General features: G+C 59.4%; 1 protein-coding gene across 5 annotated transcripts in view; it reads left to right on the top strand.

Moving 5' to 3' along the window:
• RIPOR1 (RHO family interacting cell polarization regulator 1) overlaps nt 1-24,435 on the top strand; it is a 117,599-nt gene that overhangs the window by 78,788 nt on the left and 14,376 nt on the right. For all 5 annotated transcript variants that reach the window (XM_077831002.1, XM_077831000.1, XM_077831001.1 and 2 more), the window contains exons 2-8: nt 5,457-5,583; nt 18,735-18,887; nt 21,106-21,184; nt 21,708-21,731; nt 22,651-22,704; nt 23,293-23,445; nt 23,537-23,600. In XM_077831002.1, coding sequence (XP_077687128.1) covers nt 5,483-5,583; nt 18,735-18,887; nt 21,106-21,184; nt 21,708-21,731; nt 22,651-22,704; nt 23,293-23,445; nt 23,537-23,600 — 628 coding nt within the window. In that variant the 5' untranslated portion in view covers nt 5,457-5,482. The remainder of the gene's footprint in view (nt 1-5,456; nt 5,584-18,734; nt 18,888-21,105; nt 21,185-21,707; nt 21,732-22,650; nt 22,705-23,292; nt 23,446-23,536; nt 23,601-24,435) is intronic.

The following is a 24,435-nucleotide window of genomic DNA, read 5'->3' as shown; positions in this document are numbered from 1 at the left end:
AAAGTGCCATTGGCGGCAGTGTGCCTGGCTTGCCAAGGACCCGCCCCCATGCCAGGCAGGCCCCAGTGTCTGGCCCTGTCGTGGCTGGAGGGTTGGCTCTGCCGTATTGCAGTCTGGGTCCCCTCTCCCTGCCGCTGTGCAGGGGGCAGTGTCGTGGGTAGCTGACCACCCCATGCCTTCCTGCCAGCTGGCACTGTGCCCACGCACCCGGCTGCTTGGCTGCCCCCTGGGCCAGAGGACTAAGGAGAGGAGGAAACTCTGCATAAGCCGATTAGGGAGCTGAGGAGTCCTGTGCTGGGCCCTGAGTGCCACCCCCTTGGCGTGTTATCCCTGCCCCATCTGTTCAGCCCCGTCTAATGCCGGAGCCTTGACCTTCCCTGTGTGGCTGCTGTGTGAGCAGGCAGGTGCCCGGGCGAGGGAGCTGTGCCCCCTTCTGGAGGAGATCTGGCAGCCTTTCCCTCCAGGCTGTTTGGGCTCCTCCTCCACCCTGTGCCCCCTCCGGCCCTTTGTGTGGCCATTCAGGATCAAATCGGACACCCACCTGCATGGAGCCGTTTGGTGTGTGAAAGGGGCCGTCGGTGCCAGCAGCTTCTAGAGCAAGCGAATCTTGTGGCAGGACCCAGCTCCGCCAGGCTCTGGCCACAGCCACGCTGTCCTTCTGGACTTGTCTTCCTCCTTGCGGCTTCTCTGGGGCTCCTTGCCTTGCCATCTGGTGAGGTCCCCTGCGCCTCCCCCCACAGCCTTGCGGGAGCTGGGCTGCCCCAGCAGATACCGCGACCTGGTCGCTGCCATGCCATGGGGTGAGCAGTCGCCCAGGGCCTTGTTCTCTAGCAGGAGTGAATTCCCTCTCCTCTCCCTGGGCACTGACACGGTGACCAGAGACTTCCACTGCCGCCAAACCCCTGGGCAGCCCAGAGCCTCCTGCTGAAAGCAGCACGGCTGTGTGTGGGACCCTGCTGGGGGCCCCCTGGAACATGGGCTTGAGGGGCCTGTGAGATGGGGGCTTTGACTCACTAAGGCAACTCTGAGCTGCTGTAACAGAGACAGGAGACTCTCGCAGTCACCCCTCAGCCGGGCAGCGGCCACCAGTGGGAGTCCTGGCTCCAGTTCTATTCAGTATCTTCACAGATGATTTGGATAAGGGCATTGAAAGCCGTACCACGCTAGGAGGAGGTGCAATCACTTCGGAGGGCAGGGTTAGAATTCAAAATGAGCTGGACAAACTGGAGAAATGGTCTGACATCAACAGGACAAAATTCACTAAGGACGAATGCAAAGTGCTCCACTGAGGAAGGACCAATCAGTTGCACACATACAGAGTGGGATATTACTGCCGAGGAAGGAGTGCTGCAGAAAGGGATCTGGGGTTATGGTGGTTCACAAACTGAATTTGAATTAGCAATGTACTATTGGGAAAAAAACCCATGTCGTTCTGGGATAGATTCCCATCCACGACTGCTGTTAGCCAATATCTCCAGTGGCCGGTAATGGGACACTAGATGGGGAGGGCTCTGAGTGACTACAGGGAATTCTTTTCCAGGTGTCTGCCTGTGGGTCTCACCCACAGGGTCTAATTGATCTCTGTATGTGGGGGAGGGAAGGAATTTTCCCCGGATCAGTCCCTGGGAGGATTTTTGCCTTCTTCTGCAGCATGGGGTCACTTGCTGGGGTGAACTAGAGCAGTAGTTTTCTTCCTTTTTTCATTTGCAACCCCCTACAAAATGTTGAATGGAGGCGAAGACCCCTTTGGAAATCTCTCTGTGGACCCCCAGGGTCTGTGGACCACAGGTTGAAAACCACTGTCCTAAAGTAAATGGTGGATTCTCTGGACCTTGAAGTCTTTGAACAGTCTGTTGCAGGAGTGGGTGGGCGAGGTTCTGTGGCCTGTGATGTGTAGGTCAGACTGGATGATCCCGATGGTTCTGTCTGAGTCAATGGGGCTGTGCACACTAGCACTTACTTCGGTAGAACGTCAGTCGCTCAGGGTGTGAAAAAGCCAGCCCCCGAGCGATGTAAGTTGCACCGACCCAAGCCCCGGGGTGCACAGCACTGTATCAGTGTGCGACGCGCCCCCACAGACACAGCTGCCGCTGCTGGGGAGGTGGAGCTCTCCCGTCGGCATGCAGCGTCTGCACGAGCAGAGCGACAGAGGCGCAGCTGCAGTGATTCTAGCGTGGACTAGCCCTACGAGTGCTGTGCAGCAAGGCACGAGGAGTAGTTCTTCCACTCCACTCAGCGCTGAGAAGGCCTCAGCTGGAGCCCTGTGTCCAGTTCTGGGCACCACACCTCAGGAAGGACGTGGACAAACTTGGAAAAAGTCCAGAGAAAAGCAACAAAATTGATCAAAGGTCTAGAGAACATGACCCGTGAGGGGAGACTGAAGCAATTGGGTTTGTTGAGCCTGGAGAAGAGAAGACTGAAGGGGGACATACGTATAAGGTTGTTATAAAGAGGAGGGTGCTAGGTTTAGCTTGGACATCAGGAAGAATGTGCCACCCGTCGGGGTGGTTAAGCACGGGGAGGAATTACTGAGGGAGGCAGTGGAATCCCAGTCATTGGAGGGTTTTAAGGACAGATTGGACAAATCCCTCTCAGGGCTGGTCTAGGTAACACGTGGTCCTACCTCAGTGCAGGGGCCTGGCCTAGGTGGCCTGTCGAGGTGCTTCCAGGCCTATGTTTGTGTGAGTCTATGCGCTGTGCCTTGGACCAAACGGCTCCTGGTGCCATGACGGGGTCTGGGTGCCGTGACCGCCTGGGCAGTGCGGGCACGTCAGTGTGGTGGAGGGGCTGTGCCTAAGTTACTCAAGGCCCCGAGCAGCTCTCCGGCATGTGGACTGCTCCCTCTGCGCATTACCCCTGTGCAGCCAAGCCGATGGGCAGGAGGAGGCTGTGCCAAGGTCTTCCACTGTGGCCTGGTATTTTCAGCTTCCCTCTGGCATCCGTTCCTGGCACAGGCTGAGGTTTGTACATCTGGAAATCCAGTCAAGTGGCCAGCCCATCTCTCCACAGACCCCAGGGAAGGCAGATGGCTCCCCATTTCTTCAGTGTGGTGGTGTGTCTGTTGCGAAATACGGCCACATGCTGGCTGCATCTGGCTTGTCCTGACACTTAGTGGGTGGCCTGGGCCACTCTGAGCTCCATCAATGGCTATTAGCCAAAATGGCCAGGGACACAACCCCATGCTCTGGGTGTCCCTAGCCTCTGACTGACAGTGGCTGGGAATGGGTGACGGGATGGATCACTTGATTACCTGTTCTGTTCATTCCCAGTGAAACACCTGGCATTGGCTACTGTCGGAGGACAGGATACTGGGTTAGATGGACCATTGGTCTGACCCAGTATGGCCATTCTTATGTCTGTGTGATCCCCTAAAGACTTGGGGGCCTTCCAGGCCCTCTGGGATTACCAGGCTGTGGCTGGAGATGGCACCATTCCCATACACACCTTGTGAGATGCTGGGCATGGATTATTGCATTAGGAGTAGATCTTGCTCTGTGGCCAGCAGGGGGGCACCAAAGGGGTCGGGGGCACATGTTCCCTTCCCTGTCAGGGGATGGCTGAGAGCTGCTGGCTGGTGCCATGTCGCAGAGCTAGGCGGGGGTTGAGGTTGTTCTCTGGGGCTTATGAGCCAGACAAGCCCCATTGACATGCTTGGCTAAACCAGTGGCATGGGCCTTCGTGGTTCCATCTTTGCAGCAGTGGGGGAGGCTGTTGTAGAAGGGTGCATGCTTTTGTGAGTTGGGGGGCTGCCCCAGTGTGGGGCGGCTGGGGGAAAGTTTGCAGGGAGGGGTAGATGGAGTGGGAGGCAGTGGGCAGGAGGGGGCTCTGAGCAGTGTGGGGAGCAGGAGGGGGCAGTAGCAATGCAGAGCATGTGTCCTTTGTCAGAGAAAGTTGGGTCAATATCCTCTCCCCTGCTTTACCCAGGAGGAAACTGAGGCACGGTGCGAACAGGGATGGGCTCAAGACCTAGGAGCCAGGAGTAGAACCCAAGGAGTCCTGGCTCCCAGCCATTGCTACGTACATCTTCCCAGGAAACGGCTATCTGTGAAATATACAGCGCCCCGGTGGGATTTGGGGGGCAGCCCTGGTGGATCAGCCGTGCAGAGAACGCTGGGTCCTCCCTGTGTGGCGTTCCCCCGGCAGGCCTGGCCTTTGGGCCAGGGAGCCAGCTGCCTCACTCCCTTTCCTTCCTCAGAGGGGCTCCTGGGGACTCTCTGGCTGCAGCGTGGGTCGGGGACTTTCCAGCAGGCTCTGCTGTCCTGGCGCTTCCTTCGTGGCGGCTGGCACAGGAGGAGGGGGCCATAGCAGATTGTTATCTGGGAGCTGGCAACTCTGCCCTGTCCTGGCGCCGAGATGGCCTGGGCTCTATAATCTCCCAGCAGAGCGGCCCCGAAATGCTCCTGTGTCTGCCCAGCGCCGCCCTGGTGCCTGCTGCATCCCCAGAGACTTGGCTGAGCGCCCGGGCAGAGGCACTGGAGATGGCCCACCCGCCCAAGTGGGGCACTTTGCTGATGTGGGGGCAGCCACCTTCCACCCCAGGCTCGGCGGGATGGGGCTGTCCATGGGTTACAGCACCATGTGCCCCCAGCTGCAGGGCGTGTGGGAGCCGAGGGGCCACGCAGCACCCCCTGCAGGGCGTGGCATGCTTTGCTAAGGGGCGGGGCTGCGAGTCCCTCGGGGAGGGATCTTTGGGGCACTGGGGCAGTGTCTCAGAATGATCGGGAGGTTGCTTGCAGCTCCTGCCAGTCGGCTGAGGCCTGTGTGGTCTCAGGCTACACCGGGCAGGGCTCCTGGGCTGGGCTGGCCTCTGGCCAGGAAGCTGGGCTCCGGGAAGTCTTGGCGTGCCTGGGACAAGGAGTGTTTCCTGCTGTCTCGGGCCTTTGGCTCAGCTCCCCCCCGGTGTCTGTCCTTCCTGGCACTGACAGTGGAGTGGTGCCCCGCCTTGGACCCTGGCTCCTGCCCTGCCACGGGCAGTGATCTGCTGGTGCCTGGCTGGCCCCAGAGGGAGTGTGGGTGGCCGGGACACGGGGAGTTGCTCAGCTCCGCGGACAGGGCAGGGGGCAGCACCAGAGCGCTGGTCTTCAGGGGCATCCAGGAGCTGTGCTGGGTCCCAGAGCCGTGTGGCTCACACTCTGCTCCCGGGGAGCCTGCCAGAGCTCTGGGCCCAGTTCTCAGACCGGCACCTGGCCCCATTGCTCGGGGTGATGGCGCTGGAGCTGCTCTGGGAAGGCCTGGCTCACGCCCCAGCCCGGCTTGGCAGTGGTGCCGGGGAAGGACCAGGTGTAGGGCTGCGGGGACCAGCCCGCGGCGTTGGGAGAGTGGGACTCTGTGCTGCAGCCTGAGTTGAGGTGGCCTCGCTCCCTGCCGTCGCCCCGGGAGCCTGACCCTTCCTGTGCCAGCCCAGCACACCCAGCTGTCCCTGCCTGTCCTCACCATGTTGTTTCCTTCCCCCGCAGGGAGGCCCTCCAGGTCACACTCCACCATGTCACTCTCCGTGCGGCCCCAGCGGCGCGCCCTTGCTGCCAGGATCAATAGGAGCCAGTCCTTCGCCGGCCTGAATTCGACCCCGGACAAGGCCTTCAGGTAGGACCTGGAGGCTGGCTGCTGCTGGTGGGAGCGGGGCATCGGATAGCCTGAGCGTTTGCTGGGGGTTCCCCTCCCGACTCGACACTAACCCGCTCAGCAGGGACCTCCGCGGCACCTCGCACAGGGGGGTCACAGCATCAGACAGATGCAAGAAAGGGGCAGAGAATCCAGACTCCCAGTCCCCTGCTTCATTGATGTGTCACCCCCGTTGGCTCCCTTCATGGCTGCTGGCCTGGGGCAGTCTGTGGAGGGGACGTTCCCAGAGCCTCGCACTGGGCAGAGCCTGGCCGGCACATCATTTGGGAGAATCGGGTGGTTGCCGAGCAGCTGGGCGATGCACTGGCTTGGGACCTGATCCGCCCCCCGCCGCTGTGCGAGATGGGCACAGCATCCCTGCAGCCCAGGGCGTGGCGGGGCTGGCTTACAGTGTGGCAGGGGATGATGGGGTCGTCCAGCAGCTCTTCAGACCGAACTCTGCTCCCCCAGCTCAGATGTTCAGCTCCGAGGTGCTTTCCACAGGAGTCTCCATCTGCCCCCAGCCCTTGTCTACAAAGATCCTCCCCGGCCCCGTTGTGCAGGCTGCTTTGGGTCATGCGGCTGCTCCCCCGAGGTGGCTGCAGTGGAGGGTGGTCTGGGTCCCTAGCTTGGCAGTGCTGTGGGGTCCTTGAGCCCGAGGGGGGCCCATAGGATGTGTGATGTTCTGCCTGGCTCCAGCTTTGGGAGCTCACCGGACCCTGGCTTTGCTCCCTGTGCTGCATGGGATTCGGCTGCTGAGAATGGGAAGTGGCCCTGGGGCGTTGTCCATGGATCCAGAGGGCCACAGGGCTCAGGGCTCCTGGAGCTGGCTGTCCCAGGGCCCTTGCCACGGTGCAGTGTGGTGAGGCACGGAGCCACCTGCCACTCCCCTGAGATGCAGCCTGCTGGGTAGTCATGTCATGGCTAGGCTGATGGGCAGCAGCTTCCCCAGGCTGGGACAGCCGTTCCCGCCCAGGGTGCTGGGGCCCCGGGGTGCTGCTAGCTCTGGCGTTGCTCCAGCCACTCCCCCTGGCTGTGGCTCTTCCTGGCAGCGAAGCACCTGGGCATCAGTAAAAGCAGCTGGAACCCGGAGCCAGCCTGGGGCCCCTGCTGCCGGAGGAGTTGCCCTCGGGGCCAGCACCTGTCAGTGGGATTGGAACTGGGAGGGCCAAGGCAGCACTAGGTGGCTGGGCAGTACGTCGCAGGGGCAGCGTGTGCAGGGCAGGGAGATGGCCAGAGGGAGGCAGTGTGGTTAACAGGACAGCAAGTCCTCACTGCACCGGTCCTGTGTCAGTGGCCGAGTCAGTGGCCACACGGGGGGTGCTGGCCAGTGGGAGGGGAGACAGGGCTCTCCCAGGCAGCTGCAGTGGGAACCCAACACAGCAGCTCTTCCTGGCTCACCATGCCAGGAGAGCCCACCAGTTGCCTTGGAAATGGCTCAGCTCCAGGACTGGCTCCAGGCAATGCAGTGGCATTCCAGCGGCTCCCAGCATGGCTAAGGCATGTGCCATACCCCATGGGCATGACCCCTCTGGGGCTGCTGTTGTGTCATAGCTCAGGGGTGCCCTGGTGTGCCCGGGCCAGAGGATCCTCTCCCAGGCAGAGTGCTCCTGCCTGCTGCCTGGCTGGGTCCAGGAGGCTTGTGCCAGGAATTGCTTGGCCTTGTGACCATGGACGAGGCTGGGTTCTGGCCTGTCGCTTGCACGGTAACTTTGGGGTCAGTCCCTTGTTGTGGGGGCAGGGCAGGGAGTAGCACAGACTGTGGGCCTGAATGCCCTCACCTGACCCACACAAGTGCAGAGCACTCACTGCTCTCCCAGTGCCCCCAGACGCCCACGGCTCAGCCTCACAGGGAGGAGGGAATCGTCCCTGTGTCGCAGAGCTTGGCATGGATCCCAGAAGTCCTGGTGCCCACACTCCACTCTCCAGGTCTGTAGGGAGGGCCCCATGCCCCATTAGCCGGGGCTGCATTCAGAGATCCCCAACCCTAGCAGGCCAAGCCAGCAGGGCAGGGAACCAGCGTGGGGAATGTTTCAGAAATGGGGGTGTCCAGCTTTGGCAGGGTTGTGGGCATGGCCAGGGGCTTTCCCGAGGGGAGGATGCCCCAGGTTCATGCTCTAGGTTTCTAGGAAATGGTGGCTTTTGTATGCATGGCTCCTGCTCCCCGGCAGGGCAGGTAGCCCAGGGGTCTGTGTCTCCACTTCCTATAGGTGGAAGGGCAGAACTGTCCCCCAGCAGCGCGGTCTGAGCAATGGCCATGGCTCCCTCCTGCTCCTCGGGCATCGCTCACCCCTGGACACAGCGAGTGCGACGTGCTCCCAGTCAAGAACCCCCAGGTGGAGATGACACCGCAAACCCAAAGGAGTTTGGAGGTCGGGCCCTACCCCAGGCTGCTCCAGACAGGGAAAGTGTCCAGTGTCGGGGCTGGCTTCCCCCCGCAGCTAGGGGCAGCTTCTCAGAGAGAGGGTTGGGGAAATGTTCCTGCCCCCCCTCCAGGTCTGATTTGGGGACTCTCAGTGCTCTCTGGGTGGTGACAGGCCAGTCCCAGTCCCTGCCTGGCCAGTGGAGGTGCCATAGGATTGCGGGATTGGCTGTAGTGTCCTTGGGCCGGTGGAGACGAGGAGGGGCCAGCGCTGCAGGGCCCCAGGCAGCAGTCTGGGAACCTGTTCTCCCTCACCCTGGTTCTCTGTTGCGTAGGGACACTTCACTTGTCCAGGATCTCTCTTCACCATAGCCTGCTCTGCTCCTGTGGCTCATCCCAAAGCCTCCGGCATTCCAGCGAGGCCTGCACCCTATGCGCTGCAGACAGGGCTGGGGAAATGGACACCAGTGCTCGAGACTGGTCGTTGGGCTATGCCTGAGCTCTGTAACCCTGGCCTGGGCCTCTCCTGCCTCTCCGGGGGGTGGACTCTGCCTTTCTTCTCCAGCACTTCTCATCCCAAATGGGCTGCCCTGCACCACCACCACCTGGTCCTCCAGGACCTCGCCTTTCCTGGCCTTGTGCGCCAGCAAACCCCAGAGAGCCACCAGCAGACCGTGGAGAGCTGCCAGTTGCCACAGGGAACTGCACTAGCCGATCCCACATCAAGCTCGGCTAAGCCAGGCCATGGTACGCAAGCCTCATGGGCTTCAGCAGCCAGGACTGTGAGGGGAGACACTGCAGCAGGGGCGACCTCCTTGAAGGGGAAGGTGTGGCTTTGGCCTGGGGGGTGTGGGTTTGACCTGGATGCCTCGGTACATGGGTGCTGTAGCTGTAATCGTGCAGTGTGGGGCCGCTACCCTGGTCTCAGTGAAAGTGGCGGTGGGAAGAACCAAGAGTCAGACAGCGTGGTCTTCCTCATCATATTCCCTGGAGCCTCAGATAGCACCAGGCAGAGGCGGGCAGATCCTCCACAGCAATGGCCTCCAAGGCACACAGGAGAGAAGCTGTCACTGTCCCTGCTGCCACTACAGTCCTGCTGGCTGGGGTACTTGAAAGCGCTGCTTGTACCCGCGCCATGTGCTAGGCCCAGCCATTCAGGAATAACGTGGCAAGCTGTGCCCTGGGCATTGATAGGGAATTCTGTTCGGCTGTGTCTACGTGGGGTTTTTTATAAGATGTTTCCCTCCGGGCAGCCTCTGGAGACGGGGCTCCTGGGACCACCAGCATTTCACCTTCTGAATCCCACTGGTCCCTGCCAATGGAGTGGCATCAGGGTCAGGGATGGTTGGAGCTGTTTTGCAAAAGCCCCTGGTACAGAGAAGGCCCACGTCTCACGCACGTTCAGGAACACCTCCAGCACAGCTCTCTCCCATGTCCGGGGCCCACCCGTGTTGCTTGGCCTTGGGAGAAGAGAGCGCAGGCGTTGGAGGGAGTGTCCTTTTCACAGCCAGAGGAGAATTCTTTCTGTTCTGTACAGGCTCTTTTCCCACACCTCCCAACAGGGCATTAGGCAGCGTGACTCACGTCTGTCCTGGCTGGTTCGTTCTCTCTCACCTTGCCAAGGGAGCATTGTGCATGCCCTGCAGTGGTTGGCTTTTACAGTGTCCTTGCTGCTCAGGTGTGTGAGAGAAGGCGGGTCGGAGCAGTGTGCCTGGCCCTGGGAGCGGATGGTGGAGGTCTGGGACTGGCGACCATTACCCGAAGCAGGAGCATTTGATTGTGCCAGAGGAGTGGGGTCCTTGCTCATGGTCCTTGGCCCGGAGCTTTAGGCCTTGGACTGGACGCACTGTTGTACAGGAGGCCGGTGCAGGGAGCTGGTTTGATGTGCTCGCAGTGTCTGTGTTGCTGAGGAGACGTGCTGAGCACCCTGCACCAGCTAGAGTTTCCCAAGTAGCGATCGGGGGAGGTCCAGACGACTGGAAAAAGGCTAATGTAGTGCCCATCTTTAAAAAAGAGAAGAAGAAGGATCCAGGGAACTACAAGCCAGTTAGCCTCACCTCAGTCCCTGGAAAAATCATGGAGCAGGTCCTCAAGGAATCAATTTTGAAGCACTTCGAGGAGAGGAAGGTGATCAGGAACAATCAGCATGGATTCACCAAGGGCTGGCTCTGTGGATGAGGGGAAAGCAGTGGACGTGTTATTCCTTGACTTTAGCAAAGCTTTTAACACAGTCTCCCACAGTATTCTTGCTAGTAAGTTAAAGAAGTATGGGCTGGATGAATGGACTATAAGGTGGATAGAAACCTGGCTAGATCATCGGGCTCAACGGGTAGTGATCAATGGCTCCATGTCTAGTTGGCAGCCGGTATCAAGCGGAGTGCCCCAAGCTTTGGTCCTGGGGCCGGTTTTAATATCAATATCTTCATAAATGATCTGGAGGATGGTGTGGATTGCACTCTCAGCAAATTTGCAGATGACACTAAACTAGGAGGAGAGGTAGATACACTGGAGGGTAGGGATAGGATACAGAGGGCCCTAGAGAAATTGGAGGATTGGGCCAAAAGAAATCTGATGAGGTTCAACAAGGACAAGTGCAGAGTCCTGCACTTAGGACAGAAGAATCCCATGCACTGCTAGGGACCGAATGGCTCGGCAGCAGTTCTGCAGAAAAGGACCAAGGGGTTATGGTGGACGAGAAGCTGGATATGAGTCAACAGTGTGTCCTTGTTGCCAAGAAAGCCAATGGCATTTTGGGGTGTATAAGGAGGGGCATTGCCAGCAGATAGAGGGACATGATCATTCCCCTGTATTCGGCATTTGTGAGGCCTCATCTGGAGTACTGTGTCCAGTTTTGGGCCCCATACTACAAGAAGGATGTGGAAAAATTGGAAAGAGTCCAGCGGAGGGCAACAAAAATGGTTAGGGGACTGGAACACATGACTTATGAGGAGAGGCTGAGGGAACTGGGATTATTGAGTCCGCAGAAGAGAAGAGTGAGGGGGGATTTGATAGTTGCTTTCAATTACCTGAAAGGAGGTTCCAAAGAGGAGGAATCTAGGCTGTTCTCAGTGGTAGCAGATGACAGAAGGAGCAAGGGTCTCAATTTGCAGTGGGGGAGGTTTAGGTTGGATATTAGGAAAAACTTTTTCACTAGGAGGGTGGTGAAGCAGTGGAATGTGTTACCTAGGGAAGTGGTGGAATCTCCTTCCTTAGAGGTTTTTAAGGTCCATCTTGACAAAGCCCTGGCTGGGATGATTTAGTTGGGGAATGGTCCTGCTTTGAGCAGGGGGTTGGATTAGATGACCTTCCAAACCTGATATTCTATGATTCTTTGAAGTGCTGAAGGTTTCGTGCCCAAGTTTATGTCAGTGCTCAAATCCAGCTGAGAGGTGACGAAGGCAGGAAGAACAGGCTGGCTCGTCGTCCGCCAGGATGGGTTAGGGTCTCCCAGCCTCGTGGGGGTGATAGAGAGAGGTACTCGCTCGTGCTGCTATGGGAGAGCTCAACATAAGGAACCAGGGGCTCTCGTAAACTACAGACTGAACTGACCAATTGTGGGTGTGTATCTTCAGGCAAAGGAGACTGTGCCGTGGCTAGGAATGCTTTGCTCTGCCCACCAGCATCACCTCTGTCTTCCACCGCGGGCGGCTCTCACCCCAGCCCTGGGCCATCTTGGTGGTGGTGGGGAGGCCGCACGTGGTGACGGACCGGCAGAGCTGAGTGTCACCTGCATGTTGCTGGCATAGCACCTAGTGGCTGTGTGTAGCTGCTGAAAGGAACAGGAGAGAGAACTGGTCCTTGCGGGATTCCACACGTGAGGGATCTATGTGGGAGGTGCAGGCTCCCATCATTGGGTGCATCCCTCCAGGAAGGACACAAACCTTTGTAGAGCTCTACCCTGCCCCCCGCCACTTCTCTAAGGTTACAGCATTATCTCCTGGGCGACAGCGTCCGGTGCTGCAGAGAGGTCCTGGAGGATGAGCACGGATGTCTGTCCATGCTCTATGGGCAGGAGGAGCATCCTTCAGTGCCACAAGCTGATTTCAGTTCCACATTCTGGCCTGGATCCCAATCGCGCTGGATGGAGAATGTTGGCTTCAGTAAAATGAGTGTGTGATTGGCCTTTGGCTAGCATCTCCAGCAGCTGCTGAGGACCTGGAAGTTTGGCTGGGGGGTCGTTGGCTAGCACTGGGTGGGAATCCGGGGTGTTGTCCAACTGGCATGTTGGAAGGAGGAAGGGAAGGTTCCTTCTCTGACGGAGACATTGGCTGTTCCAGTCAGGAGTGGCACCAGTTGTTCCCAAAGCTCTGTCACCGGCCAGGCAGGCCAGGCTCTGCTGGGGCACTCAGAGTGTCTTGGTGAGTGGGACTGGGCTGGGAACACAGGCGGGCTGTGTGGGGGGCGGTGCCGGCAAAGCAGACTGTTGGCAGGGTCTCCGTGCAGTGGGGCGACTCTTCACAGCGAGTGGGGCTGGCCTCTGAGCCAGGCTGTGGGTGCTCAGGGTTGGTGGAGTAGTTCCCCACCCTGGCTAGGGACCTCGGGAGGTCATCTAGTCCAACCGCCTGCTGAAAGCAGGACCAATCCCCAATTAAATCATCCCAGCCAGGGCTTTGTAAAGCCTGACCTTAAAAACTTCTAAGGAAGGCGATTCCACCACCTCCCTAGGTAACGCATTCCAGTGTTTCACCACCCTCCTAGTGAAAACGTTTTTCCTAATATCCAACCTAAATCTCCCCCACTGCAAATTGAGACCATTACTCCTTGTTCTGTCATCTGCTACCACTGATAACAGTCAAGAGCCATCCTCTTTGGAACCCCCTTTTAGGTAGTTGAAAGCAGCTATCAAATCCTCCCTCATTCTTCTCTTCCGTAGACTAAACATCCCCAGTTCCCTCAGCCTCTCCTCATAAGTCATGTGTTCCAGTCCCCTCATCATTTTTGTTGCCCTCCACTGGACTCTTTTGAATTTTTCCACATCCTTCTTGTAGTGTGGGGCCCAAAACTGGACACAGTACTCCAGATGAGGCCTCACCAGTGTCGAATAGAGGGGAACGATCATGTCCCTTGATCTGCTGGCAATGCCCCTCCTTATACACCCCAAAATGCCATTGGCCTTCTTGGCAACAAGGGCACACTGCTGACTCATATCCAGCTTCTCGTCCACCATAACCCCTAGATCCTTTTCTGCAGAACGGCTGCCGAGCCATTCGGTCCCTAGTCTGTAGCGGTGCATGGGATTCTTCCGTCCTAAGTGCAGGACTCTGCACTTGTCCTTGTTAAACCTCATCAGATTTCTTTTGGCCCAATCCTCCAATTTGTCTAGGTCCCTCTGTATCCTATCCCTATCCTCCAGCGTATCTACTTCTCCTCCTAGTTTAGTATCATCCGCAAATTTGCTGAGGGTGCAATCCACACCATCCTCCAGATCATTTATGAAGATATTGAACAAAACCGGCCCCAGGACTGACCCTTGGGGCACTCCACTTGAGACCGGCTGCCAACTAGACATGGAGCCATTGATCACTACCTGTTGAGCCCGACAATCTAGCCAGCTTTCTATCCACCTTATAGTCCATTCATCCAGCCCATACTTCTTTAACTTGCTAGCAAGAATACTGTGGGAGACCGTGTCAAAAGCTTTGCTAAAGTCAAGGAACAACACGACCACTGCTTTCCCTTCATCCACAGAACCAGTTATATCGTCATAGAAGGCAATTAGATTAGTCAGGCAAGACTTACCCTTGGTGAATCCATGCTGACTGTTCCTGATCACTTTCCTCTCCTCTAAGTGCTTTAGAATTGATTCCCTGAGGACCTGCTCCATGATTTTTCCAGGGACTGAGGTGAGGCTGACTGGCCTGTAGTTCCCCGGATCCTCCTTCCCTTTTTTAAAGATGGGCACTACATTAGCCTTTTTCCAGTCGTCCGGGACTTCCCCGATCGCCATGAGTTTTCAAAGATAATGGACAATGGCTCTGCAATCACATCCGCCAACTCCTTTAGCACTCTCGGATGCAACGCATCTGGCCCCATGGACTTGTGCATGTCCAGCTTTTCTAAATAGTCCCGTACCACTTCTTTCTCCACAGAGGGCTGGTCACCTCCTCCCCATGCTGTGCTGCCCAGTGCAATAGTCTGGGAGCTGACCTTGTTCGTGAAGACAGAGGCAAAAAAAGCATTGAGTACATTAGCGTTTTCCACATCCTCTGTCAGTAGGTTGCCTCCCTCATTCAGTAAGGGGCCCACACTTTCCTTGACTTTCTTCTTGTTGCTAACATACTTGAAGAAACCCTTCTTGTTACTCTTAACATCTCTTGCTAGCTGCAACTCCAGGTGTGATTTGGCCTTCCTGATTTCACTCCTGCAGGCCCAAGCAATATTTTTATACTCTTCCCTGGTCATTTGTCCAATCTTCCAGTTCTTGTAAGCTTCTTTTTTGTGTTCAAGATCAGCAAGGATTTCACTGTTAAGCCAAGCTGGTCGCTTGCCATATTTACTATTCTTTCTATACATCGGGATGGTTTGTCCCTGTAACCTCAATAAGGATTCTTTAAAATACAGCCAGCTCTCCTGGACTCCTTTCCCTCTCATGTTATTCTCCCAGGGGATCCTGCCCATCAGTTCCCTGAGAGTCAAAGTCTGCTTTTCTGAAGTCCAGGGTCCATATTCTGCAGCTCTCCTTTCTTCCCTGTGTCAGGATCCTGAACTTGACCATCTCATGGTCACTGCCTCCCAGGTTCCCATCCACTTTTGCTTCCCCTACTAATTTTTCCCAGTTTGTGAGCAGCAGGTCAAGAAGAGCTCTGCCCCTAGTTGGTTCCTCCAGCACTTGCACCAGGAAATTGTCCCCTACAGTTTCCAAAAACTTCCTGGATTGTCTGTGCACCGCTGTATTGCTTTCCCAGCAGATATCAGGGTGATTGAAGTCTCCCATGAGAACCAGGGCGTGCGATCTGATAACTTCTGCGAGTTGCCGGAAGAAAGCCTCGTCCACCTCATCCCCCTGGTCCAATGGTTTATAGTAGACTCCCACCACGACATCACCCTTGTTGCTCACACTTCTAAACTTAATCCAGAGACTCTCAGGGTTTTCTGCAGTTTCATACCGGAGCTCTGAGCAGTCATACTGCTCTCTTACATACAGTGCAACTCCCCCACCTTTTCTGCCCTGCCTGTCCTTCCTGAACAGCTTATATCCATTCATGACAGTATTCCAGTCATGTGAGTTATCCCACCAAGTCTCTGATATTCCAATCACATTATAATTCCTTGACTTTGCCAGGACTTCCAGTTCTCCCTGCTTGTTTCCCAGGCTTCGTGCATTTGTGTATAGGCACTTAAGATAACCCGCTGATCGCTCCTCTTTCTCAGTATGAGGCAGGAGCCCTCCCCTCTCACGCGCTCCTGCTCCTGCTTCCTCCCGGTATCCCACTTCCCCACTTACCTCAGGGCTTTGGTTACCTTCCCCCGGTGAATCTAGTTTAAAGCCCTCCTCACTAGGTTAGCCAGCCTGCTTGCGAAGATGCTCTTCCCTCTCTTTGTTAGGTGGAGCCCGTCTCTGCCCAGCACTCCTCCTTCTTGGAACACCATCCCGTGGTCAAAGAATCCAAAGTCTTCTCTCTGACGCCACCTGCGTAGCCATTCGTTGACTTCCAAGATCCCTACCCAGGCCTTTTCCTTCCACGGGGAGGATGGACGAGAACACCACTTGCACCTCAAACTCCTTTATCCTTCTTCCCAGAGCCACGTAGTCCGCAGTGATCCGCTCAAGGTCATTTTTGGCAGTATCATTGGTGCCCACGTGGAGAAGCAGGAAGGGGTAGCGATCCGAGGGCTTGATGAGTCTCGGCAGTCTCTCCGTCACATCGCGAATCTTATCTCCTGGCAAGCAGCAGACTTCTCGGTTTTCCCGGTCAGGGCGGCAGATAGATGACTCAATCCCCCTGAGGAGAGAGTCCCCGACCACCACCACCCTCCTCCTTCTCTTGGGAGCGGTGGTCGTGGAACCCCCAACCCTAGGACAGTGCATCTCATGCCTTCCAGTCAGCGGAGTCTCCTGCTCCCTTCCCCCAGACATATCATCTGGTCCACTCTCCGCATTAGTACCTGTGGAGAGAACATGAAAACGGTTACTTACCTGTATTTGCGTTGCTGGTACATGGATGTTCCCTTTTTTCTTCTGGAGGTCACATGATGCCAAATTTCTTCGCCATCCTCCTGCCCCCGCAGTGCAGCCTGCTCTGAATCTTCAGAACGTTGTGCCCGTAGAAGCATATCCTGACGTCTGTCCAGGAAATCTTCAGTTTCTCTTATGCAACGCAGGGTCGATACCTGTTGCTCCAGACCTTGAACCTTCTCTTCCAATATGGAAACCAGCTTACACTTTGTACAGACAAAGTCGCTTCCATCCTGTGGAAGAAAGACAAACATGGCACATCCAGTGCAGGTCACAACAGCTGAACACCCCCCATCCATATTACCTTCCTTCTAGGAGCTTCCTCAGGAGTTGTAGTAATTACTCAGAGAATCCGGCAAGATGTAAGCCTCAGTGGGCTCTCCCCAGGTGAACTCCCAGGCAAACTCCTTCTGTTGGTTCGCTGCTGACTGGCTTTTTGTCAGGCCCACTTAAGTCTCACCTGGAACAAAGCACTCCCAGTTCCCGCCCTTTTCAAACAACCAATCAAGCACATGTCAAACTGTCCTCACAACAAACACTCAGATACTCACAACAAACAAACACTCAGATACTCACCAACACAGCCTCCTTAATGCAGCCCTTAGCATACCTCCTCTCAGGCAGATCCCAGGCAAACTCCTTCTGTTAGCTGCTCTGCTGTTTGCTGCTCAGCTGGTTCGCAGCTGACTGGCTTTTTATACAGTCAGTCCATTAATTGACTTAAACCTCCATGAACTTATCTCGTTCTTTTTTGAACCCTGTTATAGTCTTGGCCTTCACAACCTCCTCAGGCAAGGAGTTCCACAGGTTGACTGTGCGCTGTGTGAAGAAGAACTTCCTTTTATTTGTTTTAAACCTGCTGCCCATTAATTTCATTTGGTGGACCCTAGACCATAGATCCATGTGGGTAATGGGGCAGGGGGCCGTTTGGGGGCCAGCGTGTTGAGGGTCGAGGCTAGCGTCCATGGTAAGGACTCAGCAGGCCCTGTGTTCCGTGTCCTGCGGGCAGACAGCTGCTGCCCAGCCCTGCTGGAGGGCTCGAATTGGGCCATGGGGCTCTCTGGGTAGCTGGGCGAGCTCTGGCCGATGCCTTCAGGTGGTGATGGCCTGGCCTAGGTGGTGGTGGGGTTCTACTGCCCTAAAGATGGGCCTCTAGGCTCAAGAGCTGGCCCAAGGGGAGATGAATATGTGGGTATTTAGGGGATTCGGGAGGAGAAAGAGGACAGCTGGAAAGACCCACAGACGTCGTGCCTTGCTTAGAAATCCGGGACGAAGCTTCCAGACGAGGGGTCAATCTGGCTGTGGGAGAGCTTTCCGAGGGCCATGTTGGGACCCCCAGTACCTGGAGAATGTGCCCTGCTGGCCCCTCGTCGTCTCTCTTGGCATCTGAGTTATGGGTGGTTGGGAGCTGTCCATGGGCAGGGAGTCTGGGCTGTGGTTCTTGCTGTTGGGTGCTGGGTTGATGGCTTGTCCGGGTGTGCAGAGGTCGTGTTTCCTGTGTATGGGGAGGCGCTGAGTGATTGTGAGAGTCCTGCATCCATTGTTCCGTTCCCTGCCCGTTTCTGGCATGTGGCCTGGAGTTGAGTTCTCAATTCACTGCGTGAACGGGGCCACGGCAGACTCTGCAGGGAGGAATCTGGCTTCGCACTGCGTGAGCCATGACCAGCCCTGCTTCTTGTCCCAGCTAGTGCCAAGCAAACGGACAGAGCACCAGGTCTCCTTCACGCCCAGCACTCCCATGGCCAGTAGAGGAGACCTGAAATTGGAGCAGGCTCTATCTAGCCACTGTGGGCGCCGCTTCGAGAACTGGGGGTTCAGAGGTGCAGCCGGAGATGGTTCTGGCCTCCACCTCAGCCCCAGGTGCAGCCACAGAGTTGGCTTTGATGGTTGGAGCACTGATTGCTTGAGAAACTGCTCCCTCTCCTGGTTCTTCCTTGGCAGTTGAGTGTCGGGGCCATGGGCTCCCCGTCCCTGGTTACTGAGCCCAGGTGTGTTGCCCATCAGGTCGCACTGCAAGGCTCCTCTCTCCAGCGCTGGGAGGTTTGATTTGGTGGCGGGGTGGGTATCTTCGTGGGTTATTAACATGCCTAGAGCGGTGTGTTTCCATGGCTGGGACCCGTGTCGGAGGCCGGATCGACCTGGGGTTACCGGCAGGCTCACCGCTGCAGATCTGGCGGTGATTGGACATGGGCACGGTGGCTTTGGCTGCAGTTCTGGCCCTGTCCTGGGTGCACAGAGAATCGTGGTCCAGCCCAGGCGGCCTTCCTACGCCGGCCCTGCATGGCCCCAGCCCCGCTCGGCGTTGGCTGTGGCTGGGGAGCGTTAAAGGAGACGGGACGCCCGCCACTCCTGGCATTGCTACCACCCGGCTGTGAGCAGGGCTTGCTGCTAGCAGCTTTCCTCACCCTGACACTAGCCCAGCAGTGGCAGGTTCCCACCGAGCCATGGCAGGTGGGAGAGGGTGGTGGCTGCTGTTGCCCTTGGCGCTTCCCCCCTCATTGATTCCTGCAGAGTGTGGCCTTGGCTCCTGGCGCTCAGCTCCTGGCACGGGGCAGAAGGGAGCTTACCCAGCCTTCTTGTGCTTCCTCCCCCCAGGAACCTGCCTCCCTTCAGCACACCCACGGTGTCCAGGAAGACTGGCTCCCGGGTCAGGAGGATGTTCTCCATGTCCCACAAGTCCCCCCCTCCCAAGGTGCCGCAGCCCGACCGGCTGGACGAGGTGTACGAAGCGCTCAAGAAGGGCCTGACGTAAGTGACCTGCCACATGGTGCCCAGCCCGGCTGCACAGGAAGGGGAGCAGCCAGCCATGCAGCTGGATGGCCCCTAGCAGGGGGCGTGTGGGAACAGAGCAAGGGGTGCCCAGCTCTGCACAGAGACACGGGGATCCCTGGGAGGGCCCCGGACAAGCCAGTTCCCCTGCCCGGGGACAGGATGGCTGTGCCATAGGGCTGCGGACGAGATTGATTCTTCGTGGCTAGGCGTTAGCTGCCCCACGCCAGGCGGTGGCCACAGGAGAGCCTAGGGCGGGCCGCTGTGCCCAAGTGGCTGCTCCAGAGAAGCTGTGCTCCAGGGCAATCTGAGCCCCAGTGGGAAGGGAGGGCACCAGCCCAGCCCTGTGTCAATCTCCCCCTCAGATGGCTGTGAGGAGCTTGGCGGGGTCTGCGGGCCAGGCGGGGCGCACAAAGCTGGGGTTTGTGACCAGCCCTGTGATTCCTTTTACTGCCTCGCTCGGAGGCCTGTTTCCTCCTGGCTGAGTGACTGTGAGAGCCAGGTGTGGCCGATGGGGGAGAGTGAGTTGGGGGGGTGCTGGGCATGGCTGGTGGGGGCAGGGGCTGGGTGTGGTGAAGGCTGGGGGAGCGGGGGCTGGGCATAGCCAGTAGTTGGATGTGAGTTGGGGGCAGGTAATCTGGTGCCCTGGGTAAACTTGTATTTTGGCACCCCTGGCCCCTGCAGGCACCCCCCGATCACCTCCCTACCCCCATCCCATCACCTCCGGGCCCCACTGCCTCCCCACAGTGCTGGGGGAAGGGGAGCCAAGCGTGGCCTGTGGGTGGGGGCAAGCTGGGGGGGGCGGGTGCCAGGCATGGCCAGTGTGAGGGAGGGAGTGCTGGGCACGGCTGGTGGGTGGGGCAAGCTGGGAAGCTGCTAGGCATGGCCAGGTGTTGGGTTGAGCTAGGAGGGTAGGGGGGTGGGTGCTGGGCATGGGGTTGAGCTGGGGAGGCAGGTGCCAGGTGTGGCCGGGGTTAGGTGCCAGGCATGGCTGGTGGATGGGGGAGAGCTGGAGGGGGGGTGTCAGGTGTGGGGTTGAGCTGGGGAGGCAGGTGCCAGGTGTCGCCGGGGTTAGGTGCCAGGCATGGCTGGTGGATGGGGGAGAGCTGGAGGGGGTGGGTGCTGGGCGTGGGGTTGAGCTGGGGAGGCAGATGCCAGGTGTGGCCGGGGTTAGGTGCCAGGCATGGCTGGTGGATGGGGGAGAGCTGGAGGGGGGGTGTCAGGTGTGGGGTTGAGCTGGGGAGGCAGGTGCCAGGTGTGGCCGGGGTTAGGTGCCAGGCATGGCTGGTGGATGGGGGAGAGCTGGAGGGGGGGGGTGTTAGGTGTGGGGTTGAGCTGGGGAGGCAGGTGCCAGGTGTGGCCGGGGTTAGGTGCCAGGCATGGCTGGTGGATGGGGGAGAGCTGGAGGGGGTGGGTGCTGGGCGTGGGGTTGAGCTGGGGAGGCAGGTGCCAGGTGTGGCCGGGGTTAGGTGCCAGGCATGGCTGGTGGATGGGGGAGAGCTGGAGGGGGTGGGTGTCAGGTGTGGGGTTGAGCTGGGGAGGCAGATGCCAGGTGTGGCCGGGGTTAGGTGCCAGGCATGGCTGGTGGATGCGGGAGAGCTGGGGGGGGGGGTGTCAGGTGTGGGGTTGAGCTGGGGAGGCAGGTGCCAGGTGTGGCCGGGGTTAGGTGCCAGGCATGGCTGGTGGATGGGGGAGAGCTGGAGGGGGTGGGTGCTGGGCGTGGGGTTGAGCTGGGGAGGCGGGTGCCAGGCATGGCCGGGGTTAGGTGCCAGGCATGGCTGGTGGATGGGGGAGAGCTGGAGTGGGGGGGTGTCAGGTGTGGGGTTGAGCTGGGGAGGCAGGTGCCAGGTGTGGCCGGGGTTAGGTGCCAGGCATGGCTGGTGGATGGGGGAGAGCTGGAGGGGGGTGTGTCAGGTGTGGGGTTGAGCTGGGCGGGTGCCAGGCGTGGCAGTGCATGGGGTTGAGCTGGGGGGCGGGTGCTGGGTGTGGGGTTGAGCTGGGGGAGCAGGGGGTGGGTGCCGGGTGTGTGGGAGAGCTGGGCGGGTGCCAGGCGTGGCCAGGCGTGGGTGCCGGGTGTGTGGGAGAGTTGGGGGGGTGGCACAGCCAGGAGGTGTCTGTGCACCAATTGGAGCTGGGCCCTGCTGGCTGTCTCTACGCCCAGCCTGGGGGCCAACGCGGGGGGTGCTCTTGCCCGCAGAGCCTACCTGGAGGTGCACCAGCTGGAACTGGAGAAGCTCAGCACCCAGATCCGTGAGTCCAAGAGGAATTCCCGCCTGGTGAGTGTGGGTCGTGCTCGGCTTTGTGGCACCGCTCTCCCCCTGTGCTGCCCGCCAGCCCTGCCAAAGAGCCCTTCCTGGGTCCCTGGGCAGGGTTTCCCCATCAGGTCCTGCTCCCACACGGGAGTTGGAGAGGGGATTGTACCAGGACCAGCTCCCCCAGGAGAGGTAGGAGCAGCGAGTCTGTGTGGGATTACAGTGCTGGCTGGCTGGCACCCTGGTACCTCCCCCGCAGTCCAGCGTGGGTGTGCATGGGTGTGAGCTGCAGAGCCCTGTGGCAGCCCAGCGTGTCCTCCCGTGACAGTCCCTCCGTGTGATCTGCGCGCTGCGGTGCCTCTCCCGCTGAGCTTCTGGCACACAGGCAGTGAGCTGCTTAGCATGGAGCTCCCCGCCCTGGGCCCTCCCATGCTGCATGTTACGTGTGTGCTGTTTGCACTGACATGCTACCAGGTGCTAGCATGTCCTATGGCAGGGCCATGCATGATCCTAGTGCTCTCACCCCTCTCCTTTCCTCTTTCTCTAGGGCTTTCTCTACGATCTCGACAAGGTAAGGGGCTGGTGCTGACCAGAGCCAACGGGGGAACAGTGGGGCAGGCCCCTTGCTGAGCTCCTGACGCTGCTCTTTGGGCCCCCTCCCTCCCCTCCAAACTGGGCACTCCCAGAGCCCCAGGTCTCATCACCCATTCGCCCTCCTCACTGGCCTCGTCAGCTCCCCTCCCCACACAGGCCTCCCAGCTGCAGCTGGGATTAGCCAGAGGCGATCAGCCGCAGGACGGTGCCTGAGGTGCAGGGGAACACGGGGCAGGCTCTGCTAATGGGGCACCTCCCCCCTTGTGTCCTGCTCCGTTGCACAGAGTCCTTGTTGCAGTCGGTGCCTCTCCTGTACGGAGCCCTCAGGGAAATCCAGACACCAGCATCCAAGGGTTGACGTGCGACTGACTGTGCTCTGCCCTGTGAGGGCTTTGGGGAGCACATGGGCAGAATCTCTGGGCTAAAGGGCCTTGGACAGGCGAGTGCAACGGCCCCCCTTCTGCGCTGGTGTGGTGGCCGATGGGGGCCGGCACGGGTGTGGTTCTGCTTGGGTTTGTGCCCTGGTCATTCAGGGCCTGTCGGTCCCACATTTCCCAGAAGCCTCCCTGGGTGGCTGGAGAGCTAGCCGGGTCATGGCCCCTCCAGCGCCCCTCGTTGCTGGGAAGGCCAGATGGTTTTACAGGGAGCTAGTGGCTGGCTTGCGGCCAAGGCCTGACGCACGTGGGAGAAAGGTGCTCTCGGTTACAGACTGGGCATCCTCGGGCTAAGCGCTGGGCCTCCATGGGGACCCCAGCCCCAGCGGGAGGCAGCTCAGCTTCCCCATCCTGCCCTACCCCGGGCCCCTGGACGCAGCAGCGGGGAAGCCTGTGCTGTGTGTTCCTGGGGCCGCCCCTTGCTGACTGCCCCTGACCTGCTCTCCTCCTGCTCGGTTCCAGCAAGTCAAGTCGATCGAGCGGTTCCTGCGGAGGCTGGAGTTCCATGCCAGCAAGGTAAGGGTGACCTGCCTGCGGGGTGGGGGGCGCCCCCCACCTCATGTGGCTCTTGTAGGCATGTGGGGGTGACATACTTCAGTGCTTCTCAAAACTGGGATTACCCTGAGTGAGGCACAGCCCCCCCCCTTCCCCCCCAGTGCTGCCCTGGGCTCCTACGCCCCCCCAGTGCTGCCCTGGGCTCCCCTTGGACCCCCAACGCCTCCAGTGCTGCCCTGGGCTCCTACGCCCCCCCAGTGCTGCCCTGGGCTCCCCTTGGACCCCCAACGCCTCCAGTGCTGCCCTGGGCTCCTACGCCCTCCCAGTGCTGCCCTGGGCTCCCCTTGGACCCCCAACGCCTCCAGTGCTGCCCTGGGCTCCTACGCCCCCCCAGTGCTGCCCTGGGCTCCCCTTGGACCCCCAACGCCTCCAGTGCTGCCCTGGGCTCCTACGCCCTCCCAGTGCTGCCCTGGGCTCCCCTTGGACCCCCAACGCCTCCAGTGCTGCCCTGGCACCTGGAGGCGTTGAGATGGAAATGAGGGGAGTACGGAAGGGCCCCCCAAGCGCTGCGCCCAGCTCCTCACCGTGGCTCTGCGGCTCTCCTTGCAGATCGACGAGCTCTACGAGTCGTACTGCATCCAGCGGCGGCTCCGCGATGGGGCCCACAACATGGTCAAGGCCTACACTGCCGCCTCCCCGGGCAGCCGCGAGGCACGCGACAGCTTGGCCGAGGCCAGCAAGGGCTACAAAGAGTACACCGAGGTGAGCGGGGGCCGGCGGGGTATGGGGGGGCCGGGCAGGGAGGGGGCTGGAGCCGTTGGCTAATGGGTGCTCTCGTCCCTCCTGTCCCCAGAACATGTGTCTGCTGGAGAGCGAGCTGGAGAGCCAGCTGGGGGAGTTCCACATCAAGATGAAAGGTAACTGCCCCCCCCCGGTCCTCCCCACACCCTGCTCCCCATGGGCGGTGAGTAAACCACCAGCTTGGGGAGGCTAGTCCCCAGCCAACCCCTTCAGCCTGAGGCTCTGCCCCTCCCCCTTCCCCCCCAGAGTGCTGGATGTCCCCCCACCTCCCAGAGCACAGGGTGGGCATGCCCCCCCCCCCAGCTTTGGAGCCCCAGACAGCACATGGCCTCCCTCCCCGCCAGCCCTGGAGCCTTCCCCTGCCTGTTAGACCACTGCCCATGCCACTCCCCCTCTCCCACCCTGCTCCCCCTCCCACACCCTGCTCCCCTTCCCACTCCCCCCATCCTGCTCCCCCTCCCACACCCTGCCTCCCCCTTCCTGCTCCCCCAAACCCCACTTTCCCTCCCACACCCACTCCCCCTTCCCCACCCTGCTCCCCTTTCCCACTTCCCCACCCCGCTCCCATCAACCCTGCTCCCCCTCCCAAACCCTTCTCCCCCCACCCTGTTCCCCCTTCCTGCTCCCCCCACCCTGCTCCCCCTCCCACACCCTTCCTGCTCCCCCCAACCCCACTCTCCCTCTCCCACCCCACTTCCCTTTTCGCACTGCCCCACCTGCTCCCCCCACACCCTGCTGCTCCCCCCACCCTGCTCCCCCCTGCATCCTGCCTCCCCCTTCCTGCTCCCCCAAACCGCACTCCCCTGACCCTACTCCCCCCAACCCTGCTCCCCCGAACCCTGCTCCCCCCTTCCCACTCCCCCTTCCTGCTCCCCCAACCATGCTCCCTCTCCCTCACCCTGCTGCTCCCCCCACCCTACTCCCTCTCCCACACCCTGCTCCCCCTTTCCC

This window comes from Eretmochelys imbricata, chromosome 12 (genome assembly GCF_965152235.1).
Source record: "Eretmochelys imbricata isolate rEreImb1 chromosome 12, rEreImb1.hap1, whole genome shotgun sequence".
Lineage (NCBI taxonomy): Eukaryota > Metazoa > Chordata > Testudines > Cheloniidae > Eretmochelys > Eretmochelys imbricata.
Note: the sequence above shows the minus strand (reverse complement) of the source record. Positions and strands in the feature narration are given on the sequence as shown.